General features: G+C 41.4%; 1 protein-coding gene across 1 annotated transcript; it reads left to right on the forward strand.

Annotated features, from left to right (window-relative positions):
* The first annotated feature begins 1,907 nt into the window (after nucleotides 1-1,907).
* On the forward strand, nucleotides 1,908-20,761 carry LOC138946844 (peroxisomal trans-2-enoyl-CoA reductase-like). The gene is made up of 8 exons (XM_070318249.1): nucleotides 1,908-2,062; nucleotides 6,528-6,655; nucleotides 10,542-10,707; nucleotides 11,505-11,586; nucleotides 13,828-13,924; nucleotides 16,489-16,596; nucleotides 18,299-18,410; nucleotides 19,871-20,761. Exons 1-8 carry the CDS (start codon nucleotides 1,942-1,944, stop codon nucleotides 19,951-19,953), a joined length of 897 nt encoding a protein of 298 aa, XP_070174350.1. The 5' UTR covers nucleotides 1,908-1,941; the 3' UTR covers nucleotides 19,954-20,761.
* Nucleotides 20,762-21,463: the final 702 nt, after the last annotated feature.

A 21,463-nucleotide genomic window follows, 5' to 3' on the forward strand; every position in this document is an offset into this window, starting at 1 on the left:
CAACACTACGGATAGTTCCTTAGTATAGAGTCTGGGGATGTGAGATGTGCATGATGTGTTGTTTGAATCTGACAGTGATTGTATGATTTTTGTATACATGTATTGTTGTCACGCGCTTTGAACTTCTGATAAGGCGCTTTATAAATGCCCGTTATTATTATTTATTATTTGTGTTACTAGAGGATAAATGTCTCCATTTACCTGAAAGGCTCCGAAGGCATGCACCCAAACACCACTCCCAGCCAAGTTTGTCACAGTGTGATGCGCCTTGGCTGTTTACACAGCATCAAAACTCGACTGATTACGCAATAAACTTGCGTGGGATAGACGGTTGGTATCCGTTAGGCCTACGTTTCGGAATATCCGGCGTTTCTTCTTTTTGCCTGTCAGACTTTCAAAATATCTGTTCATCTTTTCGGCGGTTAGACCTTCAAAACATTCTTTTTATATTTAGTCAAGTTTTGACTAAATATTTTAACATCGAGGGGGAATCGAAACGAGGGTCGTGGTGTATGTGCGTGCGTGTGTGTGTGTGTGTGTCTGTGTGTGTGTGTAGAGCGATTCAGACTAAACTACTGGACCGATCTTTATGAAATTTGACATGAGAGTTCCTGGGTATGAAATCCCCGAACGTTTTTTTCATTTTTTTGATAAATGTCTTTGATGACGTCATATCCGGCTTTTCGTGAAAGTTGAGGCGGCACTGTCACGCCCTCATTTTTCAACCAAATTGGTTGAAATTTTGGTCAAGTAATCTTCGACGAAGCCCGGACTTCGGTATTGCATTTCAGCTTGGTGGCTTAAAAATTAATTAATGACTTTGGTCATTAAAAATCTGAAAATTGTAAAAAAAATAAAAATTTATAAAACGATCCAAATTTACGTTTATCTTATTCTCCATCATTTGCTGATTCCAAAAACATATAAATATGTTATATTCGGATTAAAAACAAGCTCTGAAAATTAAATATATAAAAATTATTATCAAAATTAAATTGTCCAAATCAATTTAAAAACACTTTCATCTTATTCCTTGTCGGTTCCTGATTCCAAAAACATATAGATATGATATGTTTGGATTAAAAACACGCTCAGAAAGTTAAAACAAAGAGAGGTACAGAAAAGCGTGCTATCCTTCTTAGCGCAACTACTACCCCGCTCTTCTTGTCAATTTCACTGCCTTTGCCATGAGCGGTGGACTGACGATGCTACGAGTATAAGGTCTTGCTGAAAAATGGCATTGCGTTCAGTTTCATTCGGCTGTGAGTTCGACAGCTACTTGACTAAATATTGTATTTTCGCGGCCTTACGCGACTTAATTTGTTTAAATCTTCTGTTTCTCTGCACAGCCTTCAAAATGATATATCTTCTCTTTTTCCCATTCGACCTTCAACAATTATGATACTTTTGTTCGGCCTTCGAAATGATAATTATCTTCTCTTCGTTTCTTCTGTAAGGCCTTCAACTTCAAGATGATATCTTTTTTCTAGTTTGCGTTTCTTTCTGCAAGTTAGTCCTTGAAGATTATGATACCTTTTCATCTTTTCCTCTGTTAGACGTTCAATACGATATATTTGTCCCCACAGTTAGGCCTTCAAGATTATACTTTTTATTCCTCTTTATCAGTTTATGCCTTTGAAACATTATCCTTTTGTTCTTTTCTTTAAAAACCTTCATGATGACGGCGTTTCTTCTTTTCCCCTGTTGAGCCTTCGCTGACGATGGCCGGTAAGTTGCCCCTGGTGGCGTGGCGATGGTAATTGTTTAGGTGTGTTGATGTTATTTTAATGACAACGAATGCCAAGGATAGGGGCGCGCGCGACGTACTGTGAGCCGTTCGACATTGGTCATGCGAGTGTTTTACGCATGCGATCCGAGGGTGCAATGTTTGCTGGGGTCATTTGTCACGTGACACGCATGTGGTTGTAAGAAGCAGTCAAAATGGCAGCCAACCCGGTGTCTAGTATTTTTCGGCGAGGCCTTTTCAACAATAAGGTGGCTATCGTCACGGGAGGCGGGACAGGCATCGGCAAGACGATCACACGAGAGTTGTTGTTTCTAGGTGAGCCATGGGAGTATCTGTGGCATACGCTGAAACTCTATGCATCGCTTAATTGGACAGAACAGACCTTTGTCCCCCAGCTACTCCAGGCTACTGCCCTAGTTTTCGCGCTAGCAGTTTAGGATGTGTCTCTGTGATGTGATGTGTGTGTGTGTGTGTAAATGAATGGTTTACACGTCGGGTCTGCAGTAGTCTCCTCCAATTCTACTTTCATTTACAAACAAATAAAAGTATAAGCCTGCCTACTTTGCCAGAATAATGTCTGCTCAATCTGTGTTTTTATTTGCCCTGTGTGTAGACAAAACCAAGCTAAGAGAAGGTAACTCTCGCGGAAAATCGGAAGTCCCCAAAACAGGGAGACAAAATAACACGCTTTCACCTTGTGCAGTTAGGCAGTTCGAACGTGTCTTTTGCTTTGTTTTTGGTGTTAAAAACTGACCTACGATTAAAGAGCAGACATTGTCCTCGAGGTGCACCGCAATTTTGAAGAATTTGTACCCTTTCTTATTGAGTAATTTTTCTGCAAAATATATTCAGGATCATCAAGACTTGAAAAATAGATTGCACCCTGCTGAAAATACGATTTCTTGGTGGTTCGTTCGTTACTCTTACCGTCCTGATCACTTACACCGGTGTGTGCGAAAGACTCAAAAATGCAGATGAAACACACCAACCTCGCTACTTCGGAGCTATTTTTAGCGTTCTCATGCAGTCACTAACTATTTTTCAATCAAATGCTTACGTAAAACCATAACGTCAAAAGATGTTCGAATTTGTGTTTGCAACAATGTTCATCAAGTGATTTTACAAACAACGAAACCACTGTAATTGGGAACATGTCTTAATTAATTCGCGGAATAATAATAGGATCTTTCATACGTTGAATCCGGAAAGTCATATTACTAGCATCATGCAGAATTTGTCATGTACCTAAAAATACACTAAAGTCTTTTTCAAAAACTATAGTTTGTTTCAATGACTTTCAGCAATTTTCAACATTATAAATCGAGATAACTAGACACATTGAAAATGAAAGAAATTTGGTGCACTAAACAGTTTTCCTGATCACGAATCATTGTGTGAAACTTTCTTTCATGATCGAGTGTACGTATTTTTCTAGAAAAAGGCGTGTCCCCTGTTTTGAACGAACACTGTTTTCGTGGTGCACTATACCTCTGTTTTTAAAAAAATCGAAAAAAATACACAGCGGCCATAATTCCTCTTTATTTGAATGAATGTCAACTTCAAAAAGATTGTTTTAGAGTGCAGATTAAAAAAAAATCAATGCATGAAGAATTTGAAAAAACAGTTGGTTATACCTTAACTGTGTGTGTGAATGTGTGTGTGTCTGGGGGGGGGGGGGGGGCACGGGGGGTAGTAGTACATATGTGTGCGTGTTTGTGTGTGTAAATGCAGTGTTGGTCCCAGACTAGGTCAGTTGGATCTGGACTGGGTTTATGTGTGGGTCAAAATGTCCTCGCCGGCTACGGGAAAAAAAAAGTTTCATTAGAACTCCTATATATACATCAGTACCATCAACAGTCGACAGGCCATGGGGTCAAAACAATGCGTCAGATAACAACGCATCAGATCAAAAAAGGTATGCGTCAGGTAAGCTCAATAACTGATTGGAGACCGAGGCCTTGGAACAACACTGTAATTTGTAATTTATGTGTGTCTATGTCTATGTGTGGGTGTGTGTTCCGGCTCAGTTCATGTGCTATCTCAGGTCAGAGCTTCCCAAAGACGCTACTACTAGAGGGTACAGACATTTTACTTCGTGAATTGAAGCACCTCGCAGTTTCTCAGCCGGGGTTTTGTTGCACTGGCTGTTATTTCCCCATCTCTTCACCAGACGTTATCTGTGGCCCTGTGTTTGTTTAGCGCTGAGGTCGCCCTGCGTGGTGACTTGAGGTTGAGATCAGTGCTCTTTACATCGTATTTATAACGTTAGTTGGACACTGCTATATCTGCATCGGCTTCAGCCTCCTTTTCCCTGTCAATCCTGCATGAAACTGACATTCGTGCTAGCTCTTGCAGACAAGTACAGTCAGAAAACAGTACCAGGGGCGGATCAGTTCATTTTATGGGGGAGGTTTCCAAAAGTATATTGTAAAGATATGGGTGTGAAGGCGCGAAGCGCCGAGCCGACGCCGCGAAGCGCCTAGCTTGCTAGGGGGGTCCGGGGGCATTGCCCCCCGGAAAATTTTGAAAAAAAGGATGCACAATGGTGCAATCTGGTGCATTCTGAGGATGATCATTACCAGTTTCAGGCAGCAGATTTTGTCACTGATTAATACCCCAAAAATTGAAACTCAACCCCAAAAAACACAAAAAAGATATATTTTTTTTGGCTGGGGGGGGGGTTTCCGGAAACCCCAGAAACCCCCCTCTCGTCCGCCCCTGAGTACAATCAGAAAACAGTACAATCAGAAAACAGTACAATCAGAAAACAGTACAATCAGAAAACAGTACAGTCAGAAAACAGTACAGTCAGAAAACAGTACAATCAGTATATAACTTAAACTATGATTAGATACATTTAGTACATTCTGGGACACTTTTTTTTTTGGGGGGGGGGGGGGTTAATTTAAGTTTTTTTACATTTAGTCAAGTTTTGATTAAATGTTTTAACGTTGAGGGGGGAATCGAGACAAGGGTCGTGGTGTATGTGCGTGTGTGTATGTGCGTGTGTGTGTCTGTCTTTGTGTGTGTGTAGAGCGATTCAGACTAAACTACTGTACCGATCTTTATGAAATTTGACATGATAGTTCCTGGGTATGATAATTATCCTCACACGTTTTTTTCATTTTTTTGATAAATGTCTTTGATGACGTCATATCCGGCTTTTCGTGAAAGTTGAGGCGGCACTGTCACGCCCTCATTTTTCAACCAAATTGGTTGAAATTTTGGTCAAGTAATGTTCGACGAAGCCCGGACTTCGGTATTGCATTTCAGCTTGGTGGCTTAAAAATTAATTAATGACTTTGGTCATTAAAAATCGGAAAATTGTAAAAAAAAATATTTTTTTATAAAACGATCCAAATTTACGTTCATCTTATTCTCCATCCTTTGCTGATTCCAAAAACATATAAATATGTTATATTTGGATTAACAACAAGCTCTGAAAATTAAATATATAAAAATTATTATCAAAATTTTTTTAACGAAATTAATTTAAAAACACTTTCATCTTATTCCTTGTCGGTTCCTGATTCCAAAAACATATAGATATGATATGTTTGGATTAAAAACACGCTCAGAAAGTTAAAACGAAGAGAGGTACAGAAAAGCGTGCTATCCTTCTAAGCGCAACTACTACCCCGCTCTTCTTGTCAATTTCACTGGCACTGCCTTTGCCACGGGCGGTGGAGTGACGATGCTACGAGTAAAAGGTCTTGCTGCATTGCGTTGGGCTCAGTTTCGTTCTGTGAGTTCGACAGCTACTTGACCAAATGTTGTATTTTCGCCTTACGCGACTTGTTCTGGTTTGTAATGCATTCACAGAAAGCGGGGGACGCACAGTTTGGGTGCAAGTCATGGAGTTATATTTATAGAAAGCATTCACATGCAAAGTAAAAGTTCAGTGTGACTTGTGAACACCAGGTTTGAAGTTAGCTGGTGCACTGATAACAAATGCAATTCAATACTTTGGACCCCTCCCCCCTTTTGAGAAGATTCAAGACACCCTCCTGTTAAAACACTGTTTTCTCAGATATTTGTTATTATAATCTCTGTAAATTTACCCCAATGTAAACACTTCCTCCTTTTAACTCATTGTCTCCCAGGTACGGATCCGTACCCACTCATATATGGCTCTTTCTGACCAGGTACGGATATATCCGCTCAGACTGTTAGCTTCAGTGATCGCTTCCTGTAACGTCCATCTAACGCCTGCATTCCAGCGTGTTGATACACAGTCACTACACAGTCACTATAATTCTGAGTGACCAGCTGCAGCACAGCTGCAGGTCTCGGCTAAAAAAAACTTAGAACACTGAGACCAAGGTCACCATGAGAGCTCCGGGCATGAATTCAAGGGCCACAAGAGCAAGGACAATTTATATTTTGGATGATTAATGAGATGAGGATGATTATAATGATGATGCTTTGGATTTCCAATTTGGTTTGAGCTAGACTACGTGACAGGGCAGCACTCTACGCTTACTGTCATAATATATCCTGGCATCAACCAGGCCCAAGAACTGCCGCACCTGCGGTGTTGGTCAGGTATACAGAACCTGAGCACCCTCAAAGTCGCATTCGTTAAGTGAATGACACTCGGCTGTGTGATCCCAGCCTTCCCATAGGAACCATAGCACTTCCACTCTGGGTAGGAGCCGACCGTAGCCCGAAAAACCCACATGACCCTGATGGGATTCGAACCCACGACCTCCTGGCCCGCAGCCCGATGCGCTAACCACTGCGCTACGGGGGCCGGTCATTTGTGAAATATTCCTTGCAGGCTGCAAGGTGATGATTGCATCAAGGAAAGGAGACAACCTACAGAAGGCCAGCCAAGAGATGCAAAAGGAGGTTGCCCCCCCTGCAGACATTTCCTTCATGCAGTGCAACATTCGCAAGGAGGAAGAGGTAACTGGTGGTTTTTACATTTAGTCAAAACTTGACGTAGAGGGGGGAATCGAGACGAGGGTGTGGTGTATGTGTGTGTGTGTGTGTGTAGAGCGATTTAGAGAAAACTACTAGACCGATCTTCATGAAATTTTACATGGGAGTTCCTGGGTATGATATCCCCAGATGTTTTTTTCATTTTTTGGATAAATGTCTTTGATGACGTCATATCCGGCTTTTCGTGAAAGTTGAGGCGGCACTGTCACGCTCTCATTTTTAAACCAAATTGGTTGAAATTTTGGTCAAGTAATCTTCGACGACGCCCGGACTTTGGTATTGCATTTCAGCTTGGAGGCTTACAAATTAATTAATGAGTTTTCTCATTAAAGTTGTCATTAAAATCGATTTTTTGCAAACAGATTTAAAATTGATTGCATCGTATTCTTCATGACATTCTGAATCTAAAAATATATACATATGTCATGTTTACTCTTAAAATGTGATCACAATTAACGAAAATAGATTAATTAGTCTTACGATTAAAATTTAAGAAATCGATCCAAAAATGATTTCATCTTATTCTTTATCGTTTTCTGATTCCAAAAACATATAGATATGATAGGTTGTATTCAAAACAAGCTCAGAAAGTTAACACGAATACAGAAAAGCGCGCTTTCCTGCTTAGCACAATACGCTACCGCGCTATTCTGGCGTGTGCATATCACTGCGTTTTGCACGTGGGAGGTGAGCGATTTCCTTCTCGCGGGGATTGACGAAGCTGTAATGTCTTGGTGAAAAAATACAGTGCGTTCAGTTTCATTCCGTGAGTTCGACAGCTTGACTAAATGTAGTAATTTCGCCTTACGCGACTTGTTTTCATTTCCATTACTTTATTGTCCCATCGCTGGGAAATTTGGGTCGCTTCCTCTCAGTAGAAAGCTAGCAGCAAGAGAGTCGTGCTACCCAAGTCTGTGCGTGTTTAGGTGTAATCAGCCCCCTGCGTTCATGGCAGAACGACTGAGGACCACAGTGGTGACATGGGGGTGGAACATGGATACAATCCCTGAGTCTGCACTTAAAGTTGACATGTAGCTGGCCGGAATTGTGACCTGCAGATCACAAGTCAAGTGATCTACCAACTGAACTACCAAGTGATCTCCCAACTGAGCTATAAAGTGATCTACCAACTGAGCTACCAAGTGATCTACCAACTGAACTACCAAGTGATCTCCCAACTGAGCTACCAACTGAGCTACCAACTGAACTACCAACTGAGCTACCAACTGAGCTACCAACTGAGCTACCAACTGAGCTACCAACTGAGCTACCAACTGAGCTACCAACTGATCTACCAACTGAGCTACCAAGTGATCTACCAACTGAGCTACCAAGTGATCTACCAACTGAGCTACCTAGTGATCTACCAACTGAGCTACCAAGTGATCTACCAACTGAGCTACCTAGTGATCTACCAACTGAGCTACCAAGTGATCTACCAACTGAGCTATCTAGTGATCTACCAACTGAGCTACCAAGTGATCTACCAAGTGATCTACCAAGTGATCTACCAACTGAGCTACCTAGTGATCTACCAACTGAGCTACCAAGTGATCTACCAACTGAGCTACCAAGTGATCTACCAAGTGATCTACCAACTGAGCTACCTAGTGATCTACCAACTGAGCTACCAAGTGATCTACCAACTGAGCTACCAAGTGATCTACCAACTGAGCTACCAAGTGATCTACCAACTGAGCTACCTAGTGATCTACCAACTGAGCTACCAAGTGATCTACCAACTGAGCTACCTAGTGATCTACCAACTGAGCTACCAAGTGATCTACCAACTGAGCTATCTAGTGATCTACCAACTGAGCTACCAAGTGATCTACCAAGTGATCTACCAAGTGATCTACCAACTGAGCTACCTAGTGATCTACCAACTGAGCTACCAAGTGATCTACCAACTGAGCTACCAAGTGATCTACCAAGTGATCTACCAACTGAGCTACCTAGTGATCTACCAACTGAGCTACCAAGTGATCTACCAACTGAGCTACCAAGTGATCTACCAACTGAGCTACCTAGTGATCTACCAACTGAGCTACCAAGTGATCTACCAACTGAGCTACCTAGTGATCTACCAACTGAGCTACCAAGTGATCTACCAACTGAGCTATCTAGTGATCTACCAACTGAGCTACCAAGTGATCTACCAAGTGATCTACCAACTGAGCTACCTAGTGATCTACCAACTGAGCTACCAAGTGATCTACCAACTGAGCTACCAAGTGATCTACCAAGTGATCTACCAACTGAGCTACCTAGTGATCTACCAACTGAGCTACCAAGTGATCTACCAACTGAGCTACCAAGTGATCTACCAACTGAGCTACCTAGTGATCTACCAACTGAGCTACCAAGTGATCTACCAACTGAGCTACCTAGTGATCTACCAACTGAGCTACCAAGTGATCTACCAACTGAGCTATCTAGTGATCTACCAACTGAGCTACCAAGTGATCTACCAAGTGATCTACCAAGTGATCTACCAACTGAGCTACCTAGTGATCTACCAACTGAGCTACCAAGTGATCTACCAACTGAGCTACCAAGTGATCTACCAAGTGATCTACCAACTGAGCTACCTAGTGATCTACCAACTGAGCTACCAAGTGATCTACCAACTGAGCTACCAAGTGATCTACCAACTGAGCTACCAGGCCCCAGTTTTCTTTACTGTACATTTGTGATTCTTGTCTGTTCCTAGCGCAATGCTGGTACAGTGGGACCCCCTTTTAAGACCTCAAAAAGTGAGAAAATCAGATCTTAAAGGGAGGGAGTCTGAAAACCAAGGTGAATGTACAGGTGCTGTGAGCAGAACATCTTAAAAGGGTGGGAGTCTGAAAACCAAGGTGAATGTACAGGTGCTGTGAGCAGAACATCTTAAAAGGGTGGGAGTCTGAAAACCAAGGTGAATGTACAGGTGCTGTGAGCAGAACATCTTAAAAGGGTGGGAGTCTGAAAACCAAGGTGAATGTACAGGTGCTGTGAGCAGAACATCTTAAAAGGGTGGGAGTCTGAAAACCAAGGTGAATGTAACATCTTAAAAGAGTGGGAGTCTGAAAACCAAGGTGAATGTACAGGTGCTGTGAGCAGAACATCTTAAAAGGGTGGGAGTCTGAAAACCAAGGTGAATGTACAGGTGCTGTGAGCAGAACATCTTAAAAGGGTGGGAGTCTGAAAACCATTGTACAGGTGCTGTGAGCAGAACATCTTAAAAGGGTGGGAGTCTGAAAACCAAGGTGAATGTATAGGTGCTATGAGCAGAACATCTTAAAAAGGGTGGGAGTCTGAAAACCAAGGTGAATGTACAGGTGCTGTGAGCAGAACATCTTAAAAGGGTGGGAGTCTGAAAACCAAGGTGAATGTACAGGTGCTGTGAGCAGAACATCTTAAAAGGGTGGGAGTCTGAAAACCAAGGTGAATGTACAGGTGCTGTGAGCAGAACATCTTAAAAGGGTGGGAGTCTGAAAACCAAGGTGAATGTACAGGTGCTGTGAGCAGAACATCTTAAAAGCTAGGGTCTTAAAAGGGAGGTAACCCACCGTAGCAAACTTGTCCGTCGTGTTGTATGTAGGATAAGGATAAGGTATTACATAGTTCTGTAAAGTTCATACCTTCACACAAATTCAGGGTGCACACTACGGCGCTCCCCATTTTCTCTTTTTCTTGCATGCTGTTCCTGCGACAATTCGCGCTCCCCATTTTGTCTTTTGCTTGCATGCTGTTCCTGCAACAATTCGCACTCCCCATTTCCATGAGGGTAACTTTACAGGACTACATGCTACCTTATTCTTAAGTTAAGTTTCTGTTCTGGCATTTGCCTATTTTTCCCACCGTGCAGGTGAAAAGTCTGATCTCCACGACGGTAGAGAAGTACGGCCGCCTGGACTTTGTGATCAACAACGGAGGGGGTCAGTTCTACAGTCCCGCCAGCCAGATCTCCCTCAAGGGATGGAACGCTGTCATGGAAACCAACCTCACTGGAACCTTCCTCATGTGTAGGGAGGGTGAGTGTTTTCTCTCGCCTCTTTTGTATTGTATCATTTGTGTTTTGTTTAGCATACAGTCTGTATTGTCTCTTCCCTGGGTGACTGTACCGTATAGTTATTATTTTCTTGCAAGAGTTGCTTGTATCCCAGCCGTGACACCTTTAGAAAACGTTTCCTTGCGAATTTAATTAAAGACAGTTCACTGTACAGTGGAACCCCCCTTTAAAGACCCCCCAATTAAAGACTTCCCCTTTTTAAGACCTTGATTTTTCAGATTGTCTGTTCATAACCTCTGTAAAAAAAAACATTTTAAGACTCCCTCCTTTATAAGACCTGATTTGATCAGGTTTTTGAACGACTTTAAAGGGGGTTCCACTGTATATATTATTGTCTCTTCCCTGGGTGGCTGTATCGTATACTGTAGTTATTATTTTCTTGCAAAAGTTGCTTTTAATTTACCTCAATTGATTTAAATTGGGAGTGGCGCTCATGGCTTCAAAACGAGGTGTTCTTATCGGCGTGAGTTCGATCCTCACATTTGACGAGGGATTTATTTCTGAGAGGAAACTTAGTGCTGCCTTAGACTCCTCGGTGTCCGAACACCCCTGTTTGCTCGCATAGGCACGATAGTGAACAAAATGTTCACATGGAAAGTCTGGGGGCTTCAAAACATGAAAATAGCAAAAAGAAGAAAAAAATGTGTAGTGCCTTACTGTATGACAGCTTGCTTTCCCCAGTGAAAAAGCAGCCCGAATTTGTATGAGGGTAATCTCACATTACTATATGAAATCTTATCCTAATCTTTACTTTTACAGCGTACAATCAGTGGATGAGTGAACACGGAGGCGCCATCGTCACCATCATCACCGACATGTGGAAGGGATGGCCGTCCATGAGGTAATAATCACAAGAGAATAAGACGGGCTCAGTGGTGTAGAGGATAAGACATCGGCCTCCTAATTGAAAGGTCGTAAGTTCAAATACCGGCCGCTGCCGCCTGGTGGGTTAAGGTTGGAGATTGTTCCCATCTTCCAGGTGAACTTATATCACTTTGTGCAGTCTGCTAGTGTCTATGCCCCTTCGTGTGTACATGCAAGCACAAGACCAAGTGCGCACAAAAAAGATGCTGTAATCCATGTCAGAGTTAGGTGGATTATAGAAACACGAAAATACCCAGCATGCTTCCCCCGAAATCAGCGTATGCTGCCTGAATGGCGGGGTAAAAACGATCATACACGTAAAAATCAACTCATGCAAAAACATGAGGGAACCCACCTTTGAATAAACTTTATGTAAATATTATATATATGTGTGTAGAAATTTTTGCGTGAAATGTGCATGTGCAAATACATTTTAGACAATGCTACACTAAAATTCCATTTCGTTCATGTAATTCAAAATCCTTGTATCTCAATTTTTGCTGTTTTGAGAATTCGCCCCAACAAATATAACTTCAAATCACTGGTTGATATTTTCTTTAAAACAGTGCAATAGCAGTCTAAATGCGTGCTAATGTCAGTTGTTAATGATATTCGAAACAACTGAGAAAATAATGAGATATAGGAGCTTTTTGTCCAAAGGAGTAATCCAGAATTAGTAATTATACCAGATTATTTCCCTTTAATTGTTACCTAACCTTCAGTGGCCATATCTCATGTTTCTGAGAAAAAATAGTATATGTGTAAGCTAAATACACACCAGCAGCAACCAAGTCCCTTCCATGTAACGACATAGTTTCTGGCCCAGTGTACCGTGGCACACAAACCTTAATAACGACATAGTTTCTGGCCCAGTGTACCGTGGCACACAAACCTTAATAACGACATAGTTTCTGGCCCAGTGTACCGTGGCACACAAACCTTAATAACGACATAGTTTCTGGCCCAGTGTGGCACACAAACCTTAATAACGACATAGTTTCTGGCCCAGTGTACCGTGGCACACAAACCTTAATAACGACATAGTTTCTGGCCCAGTGTGTGGCACAAAAACCTTAATAACGACATAGTTTCTGGCCCAGTGTGGCACACAAACCTTAATAACGACATAGTTTCTGGCCCAGTGTGGCACACAAACCTTAATAACGACATAGTTTCTGGCCCAGTGTGGCACACAAACCTTAATAACGACATAGTTTCTGGCCCAGTGTACCGTGGCACACAAACCTTAATAACGACATAGTTTCTGGCCCAGTGTACCGTGGCACACAAACCTTAATAACGACATAGTTTCTGGCCCAGTGTACCGTGGCACACAAACCTTAATAACGACATAGTTTCTGGCCCAGTGTGTGGCACACAAACCTTAATAACGACATAGTTTCTGGCCCAGTGTGGCACACAAACCTTAATAACGACATAGTTTCTGGCCCAGTGTGGCACACAAACCTTAATAACGACATAGTTTCTGGCCCAGTGTACCGTGGCACACAAACCTTAATAACGACATAGTTTCTGGCCCAGTGTGTGGCACAAAAACCTTAAGTTTAACTGAAGTGGGCATGTTGGCGCTCCCTTGAAACAAATGAAAAGTTTTTTTTTCAAGAACTTTTTCTCGCTTTAAAAAGCAGCTGGAGATACAAGCGGTTCTCACCACATGGGCAAATAAATAAGGGAGCTAACTTTTGTTTTTGTTCCAAAACCTCAAAAATTGAGATACAAGCTGGTTCGTGAATTACAGCGAAAATTTGCCACAATGAAAATTTAAAAAAATGAAAATAAATGACTATACTTGAGGTTTTAAAAGGGCTGGCAGATCTGCTGTTTTTTTTAGAGATCCTACCAGTACCATAAAAAACAGAGCTTTATTTATATTTATATCTTCTCATAATCATGTCATTATTTGACCTGAGTTAGTTTTACATCAGTGTTACTTTTCACCATTTGTTGTCATCACATGTTTTTAATCTTTTTGATGTTCTGTTTTGTTTGTTTGTTGTTGGTGTTGTTGTTGGTGTTGTTGTTGGTGTTGTTGTTGGTGTTGTTGTTGGTTGCTTGCGTGCATGGTATGTGTGTGTGTGTGTTTACATGCGTTCCCATCATGCGTTTGTGTGTGTGTCTGTCTGTATGTTTGTGTGTGTGTTTGTGCATGATATGTGTGTGTTTACATGCGTTCTTTCATGTGTGTGTGTGTGTGCAGTCATTCGGGCGCAGCCAGGGCGGGAGTGGAGAATCTGACCAAGTCTCTCGCCATAGAGTGGGCCAGTGAGGGGGTCAGAGTCAACTGTGTCGCCCCGGTCAGTTTGCCATACATTCCTAGACCACTGTTCTTCACAAGCGCATCCCGAAGCCAATTCAGGATTTTGACACGTGATTACAGTTTTTGTCAGTAAACATTGAAAGAAGCATTTTTTTAAACGTATCGGTAAACTTAATTAACGGTGTGACGGACGCGCGTGAAACAATTGTTTGAATCATGGATATTCAAATGCTGTGTGGAGTACGCTCATTGGTCTGAAGATACACCAAGTTTATTTGAGAATACTCCGAGTGCAAAACAGGGGTTCCCAGGTCTGCTCATGCCACGACCCTTGTAAAGTTAGATTTGATTAGTTTTGATTTGACTTATGCGAGTGAGGGTGTCATAGTCATGCACCTGTCTGCTCATTGCTGCCTCAATAACTGAGACCGTTCTCTGTGACCTTCACATTGGTCACAGTTACATCACACATTCAGATCTGTTGAAGGGTGATGAAGACCTTCCCTACTGTTTTAGATGCGATGAACCTTGGACCATTGAATATGTTACAGTGGAACCCCCAATTTAAGACCCCCCCAATTTAAGACTCCTTCCTTTTTAAGACCTGGTTTTTAAGATTTGTGGATGTGTTAAAAGAGGGGTTCCACGGACAGTAATACCAATTAGTGTGAGACATGACAGACCTTGGTGACAAACACTGACAGTAATACCAATTAGTGTGAGACAAAAAAGAACTTGGTGACAAACACTGACAGTAATACCAATTAGTGTGAGACATGACAGACCTTGGTGACAAACACTGACAGTAATACCAATTAGTGTGAGACAAAAAAGAACTTGGTGACAAACACTGACAGTAATACCAAGTGTGAGGCATAACAGAACTTGGTGACAAACACTGACAGTAATACCAAGTGTGAGGCATGACAGAACTTGGTGACAAACACTGACAGTAATACCAATTAGTGTGAGACATGACAGACCTTGGTGACAAACACTGACAGTAATACCAATTAGTGTGAGACAAAAAAGAACTTGGTGACAAACACTGACAGTAATACCAAGTGTGAGGCATAACAGAACTTGGTGACAAACACTGACAGTAATACCAAGTGTGAGGCATGACAGAACTTGGTGACAAACACTGACAGTAATACCAATTAGTGTGAGACATGACAGACCTTGGTGACAAACACTGACAGTAATACCAATTAGTGTGAGACAAAAAAGAACTTGGTGACAAACACTGACAGTAATACCAATTAGTGTGAGACAAAAAAGAACTTGGTGACAAACACTGACAGTAATACCAAGTGTGAGGCATAACAGAACTTGGTGACAAACACTGACAGTAATACCAAGTGTGAGGCATAACAGAACTTGGTGACAAACACTGACAGTAATACCAAGTGTGAGGCATAACAGAACTTGGTGACAAACACTGACAGTAATACCAAGTGTGAGGCATAACAGAACTTGGTGACAAACACTGACAGTAATACCAATTAGTGTGAGACATGACAGACCTTGGTGACAAACACTGACAGTAATACCAATTAGTGTGAGACAAAAAAGAACTTGGTGACAAACACTGACAGTAATACCAAGTGTGAGACAAAAAAGAACTTGGTGACAAACACTGACAGTAATACCAAGTGTGAGGCATAACAGAACTTGGGACCGGCACGGTTGGCCTAGTGGTAAGGCGTCCGCTCCGTGATCGGGAGGTCGTGGGTTCAAACCCCGGCCGGGTCATACCTAAGACTTTAAAATTGGCAATCTAGTGGCTGCTCCGCCTGGCGTCTGGCATTATGGGGTTAGTGCTAGGACTGGTTGGTCCGGTGTCAGAATAATGTGACTGGGTGAGACATGAAGCCTGTGCTGCGACTTCTGTCTTGTGTGTTATATGTCAAAGCAGCACCGCCCTGATATGGCACTTCGTGGTCGGCTGGGCGTTAAGCAAACAAACAAACAAACAAACAGAACTTGGTGACAAACACTGACAGTAATACCAATTAGTGTGAGACATGACAGACCTTGGTGACAAACACTGACAGTAATACCAATTAGTGTGAGACAAAAAAGAACTTGGTGACAAACACTACAATGCAGGAACTCTGAAGGTTATATTCTGGGATGACCCCCGTTGACAAGATGTTTAACTCTTTAAATAGAGAAGAAGATTTTTTTTTATACAAGATTTGAAGTGACAAGGCATGAGCTTTTTATCCTTCACAACATGTATGTTCACAATTTTAGCTGACATAGACATATACGTCAAAACCCATCCTTATTCCTATTTTTACTGTTCTTTTTCTGGTGAGTAAATTTTCATTGTTAACCCTTAGGCTGGTTGTCGCGACATATGACGCGCTACTTTACGCATACTGTCACCTGGTTGTCACGACATATGTTGCGCTACTGGCTCAGTCTTGTTTGGTCGGTTCCGATTCCCATGGATGCGAAAACCTATATGACCGTTTTTCTTTATTTTTCTCTCTGTTAATTCACCAGTGGCTATGTAACATGTGTTACAGATCTAGAATTGCACCAGTGTAAGGGTTATCTTGTTCTTCACAACATGTTTTCCTTTTTCTCCAGGGCAGCTCCATTTTCAGCGAGACTGCGGCAGCAAATTATGGCTCGCTTGACGTCTTCAGCAAGAACCTGGAAATGGTGCCCGCCAAGAGATTCGGTACCACAGAAGAGGTAAGTTTCACATTCACTCTTCGTAAATATTTTCGCTCCAAGTCTAATTCATCTTCTTCTTTTTCCTTTATGCTGAGTTTTGTTCTCTCGTTGTTGCTTTTTTTTTTATCACCTTCTGTATTACCACCCCCACCCCCATCCCTGTTTTGTTTGTTTTTGTATGTTGTTTTTCTGTTTGTTATAGTATTCTGAAATGAGTATTTCAATTAAGTTCGCCATCATGCTTGCCACTGTTATGTCTTCACGAGGATTGCTTAAAATAAGCACTATGCTTGAGTGAGAAATCCTAAATGCCATATTATATTGTTTTATGTCACGATACAATTTGAATAAAGTCTTGTTTAAACCAAGTAGGTTTCAAGAGGTCCAAGTAACGGCTGGGAGAAAAAAGTAGATAATTTTTCGTCAAAACAAGCTCACACACATACATGTACATTCAAACAAGTCGCGTAAGGCGAAAATACAACATTTAGTCAAGTAGCTGTCGAACTCACAGAATGAAACTGAACGCAATGCAACGCAGCAAGACCGTATACTCGTAGCATCGTCAGTCCACCGCTCACGGCATAGGCAGTGAAATTGACAAGAAGAGCGGGGTAGTAGTTGCGCTGGGAAGGATAGCACACTTTTCTGTACCTCTCTTCGTTTTAACTTTCTGAGCGTGTTTTTAATCCAAACATATCATATCTATATGTTTTTGGAATCAGGAACCGACAAGGAATAAGATGAAAGTGTTTTTAAATTGATTTGGACAATTTAATTTTGATAATAATTTTTATATATTTAATTTTTAGAGCTTGTTGTTAATCCAAATATAACATATTTATATGTTATTGGAATCAGCAAATGATGGAGAATAAGATGAACGTAAATTTGGATCGTTTTATAAAAATTTTTTTTTTTACAATTTTCAGATTTTTAATGACCAAAGTCATTAATTAATTTTTAAGCCACCACGCTGAAATGCAATACCGAAGTCCGGGCTTCGTCGAACATTACTTGACCAAAATTTCAACCAATTTGGTTGAAAAATGAGGGCGTGACAGTGCCGCCTCAACTTTCACGAAAAGTCGGATATGACGTCATCAAAGACATTTATCAAAAAAATGAAAAAAACGTCTGAGAATATCATACCCAGGAACTCTCATGTCAAATTTCATAAAGATCGGCCCAGTAGTTTAGTCTGAATCGCTCTACACGCACGCACACACACACACACACACATACACCACGACCCTCGTCTCAATTCCCCCCTCTATGTTAAAACATTTAGTCAAAACTTGACTAAATGTAAAAAGAAGGACAAAACTAAATTTTCAATCTCTTTGGCTCTTGTTTTTTCCTTCTTTTTAGGTTTACAATTCAGTCTATGCTGAGCAATTTTAATCTATTTTGAGTTTAACTACTGAAAACGGAGACGAGAGACTCCATAGCATATAGAGGAAGATAGTGTGTGTGGGTGCTCGTGTGTGTGTGTGTGTGCGGGTGAGCCTGCGTGCTTGTGCGTGTGTTAATGTGTTAATGAGTGTTTGCTTAGAATGTCTTGTATCTTTTTAGTGAAATGTTGAAGTGTCAGTGAATGAGATGTTGTTTGTGTTTTAAACTGCCTGACACTGCAAGACACCTTTGTTGTAAGAAGGACATTACAATCTTTGAGTCTTGAGTCTTGTTTTCTCAGACACATAGCGTTCTGTCTCTGCAGGTGTCAGCAGCTGTGTCTTTCCTCCTGTCGCCCGCCGCTGCCTTCATTTCAGGGGAGACAATGAAGGTGGATGCAGGGTCCAGTCTCTACAGAACGTCATGGGAGATTCCTGGTGAGTGTTGCCTCCCTTGTTTCACAAAGCAAATCCTGATGAAAAGAGTACAGTTTGTTGGTCCATGGTTCCAATTTGGCACATTTCTACCATGTACCACATACATACCTACAGTGTGCGCATTACTCGCTACATCTAGCACATTTGTGGTATACTAGATTTTGATAAGTGTGGTTACAGAGAAACGCTCACACACTGGAAAACAAGGGTAACGGAAGGGGGGGAACAGGAATTAAAAAGAATGGTATTAGGATCAAACCCAATTTGAAATGTGTGTGTTTCTGTGAGAGTAATATCTGGTGTATGTGTACAGGTTGGGTCAATTTCAAAGCTAGAAACAGTTGAAACAGTAGAAACAGTTGAAACAGTTGAAACAGTTGAAACAGTAGAAACAGTTGAAACAGTTGAAACAGTAGAAACAGTTGAAACAGTAGAAACAGTAGAAACAGTAGAAACAGTTGAAACAGTAGAAACAGTTGAAACAGTTTGAAACAGTTGAAACAGTAGAAACAGTTGAAACAGTTGAAACAGGCTCCGCTTGATTGGGATTCAAAGTGGGCGACCGGGCAATCGCCCGCCACGTGACGCGGGCGATTTGATCTAATGTACCAATCAAGCGCAATCGGGCCATAAACATGGCTGCCAATTTGTTGCTGTTGTGATCTTGTCATTTGACAAGTCATCTGCATGGAATCGTCATCGATTCACATTCAACTTCACTTGAAATTACTTCAATGAATCCTATCTAAGCCCCAAAACACACTTTAAACAATCACGAGTACTTAGATTCAACCCAATAATTAAGCACAGAAGCGTGAACACGGCCTGAAGGTACAACTTTCTCTTCAGAAGTAAAAGATTCACTTACTTTCCACCCGTGGCGGCCATTTTGATCTCGCATCAGCCGATGTGTTTTGGTCGGGCGAGGCGGGCTAGCCCGCCGGCTTAAGCCGGTTCATGACCCGATTGTACTTGATTGAAAATACTTCACCCGGGCGCACCCGGGCGATCGCCCGGATTCCAATCAAGCGGAGCCACTGTTTCGCTGAACTCATTGTCGACTTGCAGAGACACAAATATGATATACAGTGGAACCCCCCTTTAAAGATCTAAACAAATCTGAGAAAATCAGGTCTTAAAAAGGAGGTGTCTTAAAATGGGCGTAAAGTGACCGAGGTTATGAACAGAAAAGCTGAGAAAACAAGGTCTTAAAATGGAGTGAGTCTTAAAATGGAGCGAGTCTTAAAATGGAGCGAGTCTTAACGTGGGGTCTCAATAGGGGGGTCCCACTGTTTGTGATTGGACAGACTTTGAATGACGATGCTTTTAAAGATAAACTGTATTTATTGAGAACAAGTTTAAATTGGCAAGCCTTTTAATTTTGTTTGATGTTTTTTAAATTATTTTTATTTGTCATTATTATTTTCATTTTATTTACTTATTTTATTTTTTCATTGCAGATCACAAGAAAAACGAAGCATACACCTGGGAAGATGATTTGAAACAACAAAAGGAACAGACCTCACCCAGCTCCAAATTGTGATGGACAATTCAGTGAATAAAACAACACATTTTGGCTCTCAATTTGCTCATCAATACAGAATGTTTATTTCAAACAGCAGACAGATTGTAATCCGTGATACAATATGTCACAGCTGAGCCTTCGTCCTTTTACATTTAGCCAGAAGATTACCTACAAATGATTGAAACTCAAATAATTCTTTATTCAAGAATGTTAAGGCATGATTGTCTAGAGTATGATCAGTACGGTCAGTTGAAAAAAAATACGACGAGAAAAATTCCTAGATTGCTTTTCTTTACAAGCGCATCCTGAAGCCGATCCAGTATTTACACCCATGTTTTTGTCAGTAAACATTTAAATGAGCATTTGTTTTAAATGTTGGTAAACTCAATGTTTCAAACATGGATGTTCAAATGCTGTGTGGAGTACGCTTATTTTTCTGAAAATGCACCAAGTTTGTTTGAGAATACTCCAAGTGTGAAACAAGGGTTCCTAGCTCTGGGGTGTGGTTTGGAAATATGGAATGAGATTACTTTTCTCTGCCTAGTATAATTATTTCAATAGAACCACCCATCAGGTTGAGTAAAGGCAAAGTTTGCTGTAAGAGTGTTAGTGTAAATCTGTTATTGCAAACGTACAGAGTTGTAATGTGTTATGTGAGTGTGCATTTCTTTACATATGTACAACACACTCATGTGTACCAGGTGATATTGTGTAAAGAAACTGTTGTCTTTCTGTCTTGTCAGTATGAATTATTTATATTCAATTCTTTACAGTTATTCAGGATATGCTTTTGGACTGAAATTCTGGGATAAGATGTGTAAACAGATGTGTTGCATGAGTGTGTGTTTATGTGCGTTCGTGTGTGTGTGTGTGTGTGTGTGTGTGTGTGTGTGTGTGTGTCCTTGTCTGTCGATCTACAGTTATCTTTCTGTGTGTGTGTGTGTGTGAGTGTGTGTGTGTGTGTGTGTGTGTGTGTGTGTGTGTGTGTGTGTGTGTGTGTGTGTGTGTGTGTGTGTGTGTAAAAGATAACGTGGGCAGCTGCTGTGTGCACATGCTGGAGTAAGAGTTGGTGTTGATTTTGAAGAAATACTGTTCGTCTCTCTCTCTCTCTCTCTCTCTCTCTCTCTCTCTCTCTCTCTCTCTCTCTCTCTCTCTCTCTCTCTCTCTCTTTCTCTCTCTCTCTCTCTCTCTCTCTCTTTGTACGTGTGTGTGTTTGTGAGCGTGCGCGCTTGTGTTTGTGTGCGTGTTTGCTAGCACATTGAAGAAGAGAAGAGCTTCCGCTTCCACGAGCAAATTCACTTAAGCGACAATTAACAGTTCGTATCAAAGTTCATCTCCACTCTCCTGGTTTCTGCTTCTTCCACCCCTCCACAGGCACTTGAAGCGGAGACTGCGTTAAGTGATTACTTCCACCATTGCCCTGTAGTTGACTCACATACTCAAGTTATCAGTGGAACCTGAAAAGACCCCCCGATATAAAACTCCCTCCCTATTAGGGACACAAAAAGTCTGTTTACGGTATCCCGAC

This window comes from Littorina saxatilis, linkage group LG14 (genome assembly GCF_037325665.1).
Source record: "Littorina saxatilis isolate snail1 linkage group LG14, US_GU_Lsax_2.0, whole genome shotgun sequence".
Classification (NCBI taxonomy): Eukaryota; Metazoa; Mollusca; class Gastropoda; order Littorinimorpha; family Littorinidae; genus Littorina; species Littorina saxatilis.

Bases quoted from the DNA above. Each gene is read 5' to 3' on its own strand.
- LOC138946844 (XM_070318249.1), top strand. From the start codon at position 1,942: ATGGCAGCCAACCCGGTGTCTAGTATTTTTCGGCGAGGCCTTTTCAAC. The intron at 10,708-11,504 runs GTGAGTGTTTTC...TTACTTTTACAG, and splicing joins CTTCCTCATGTGTAGGGAGG to CGTACAATCAGTGGATGAGT. The intron at 11,587-13,827 runs GTAATAATCACA...GTGTGTGTGCAG, and splicing joins AAGGGATGGCCGTCCATGAG to TCATTCGGGCGCAGCCAGGG.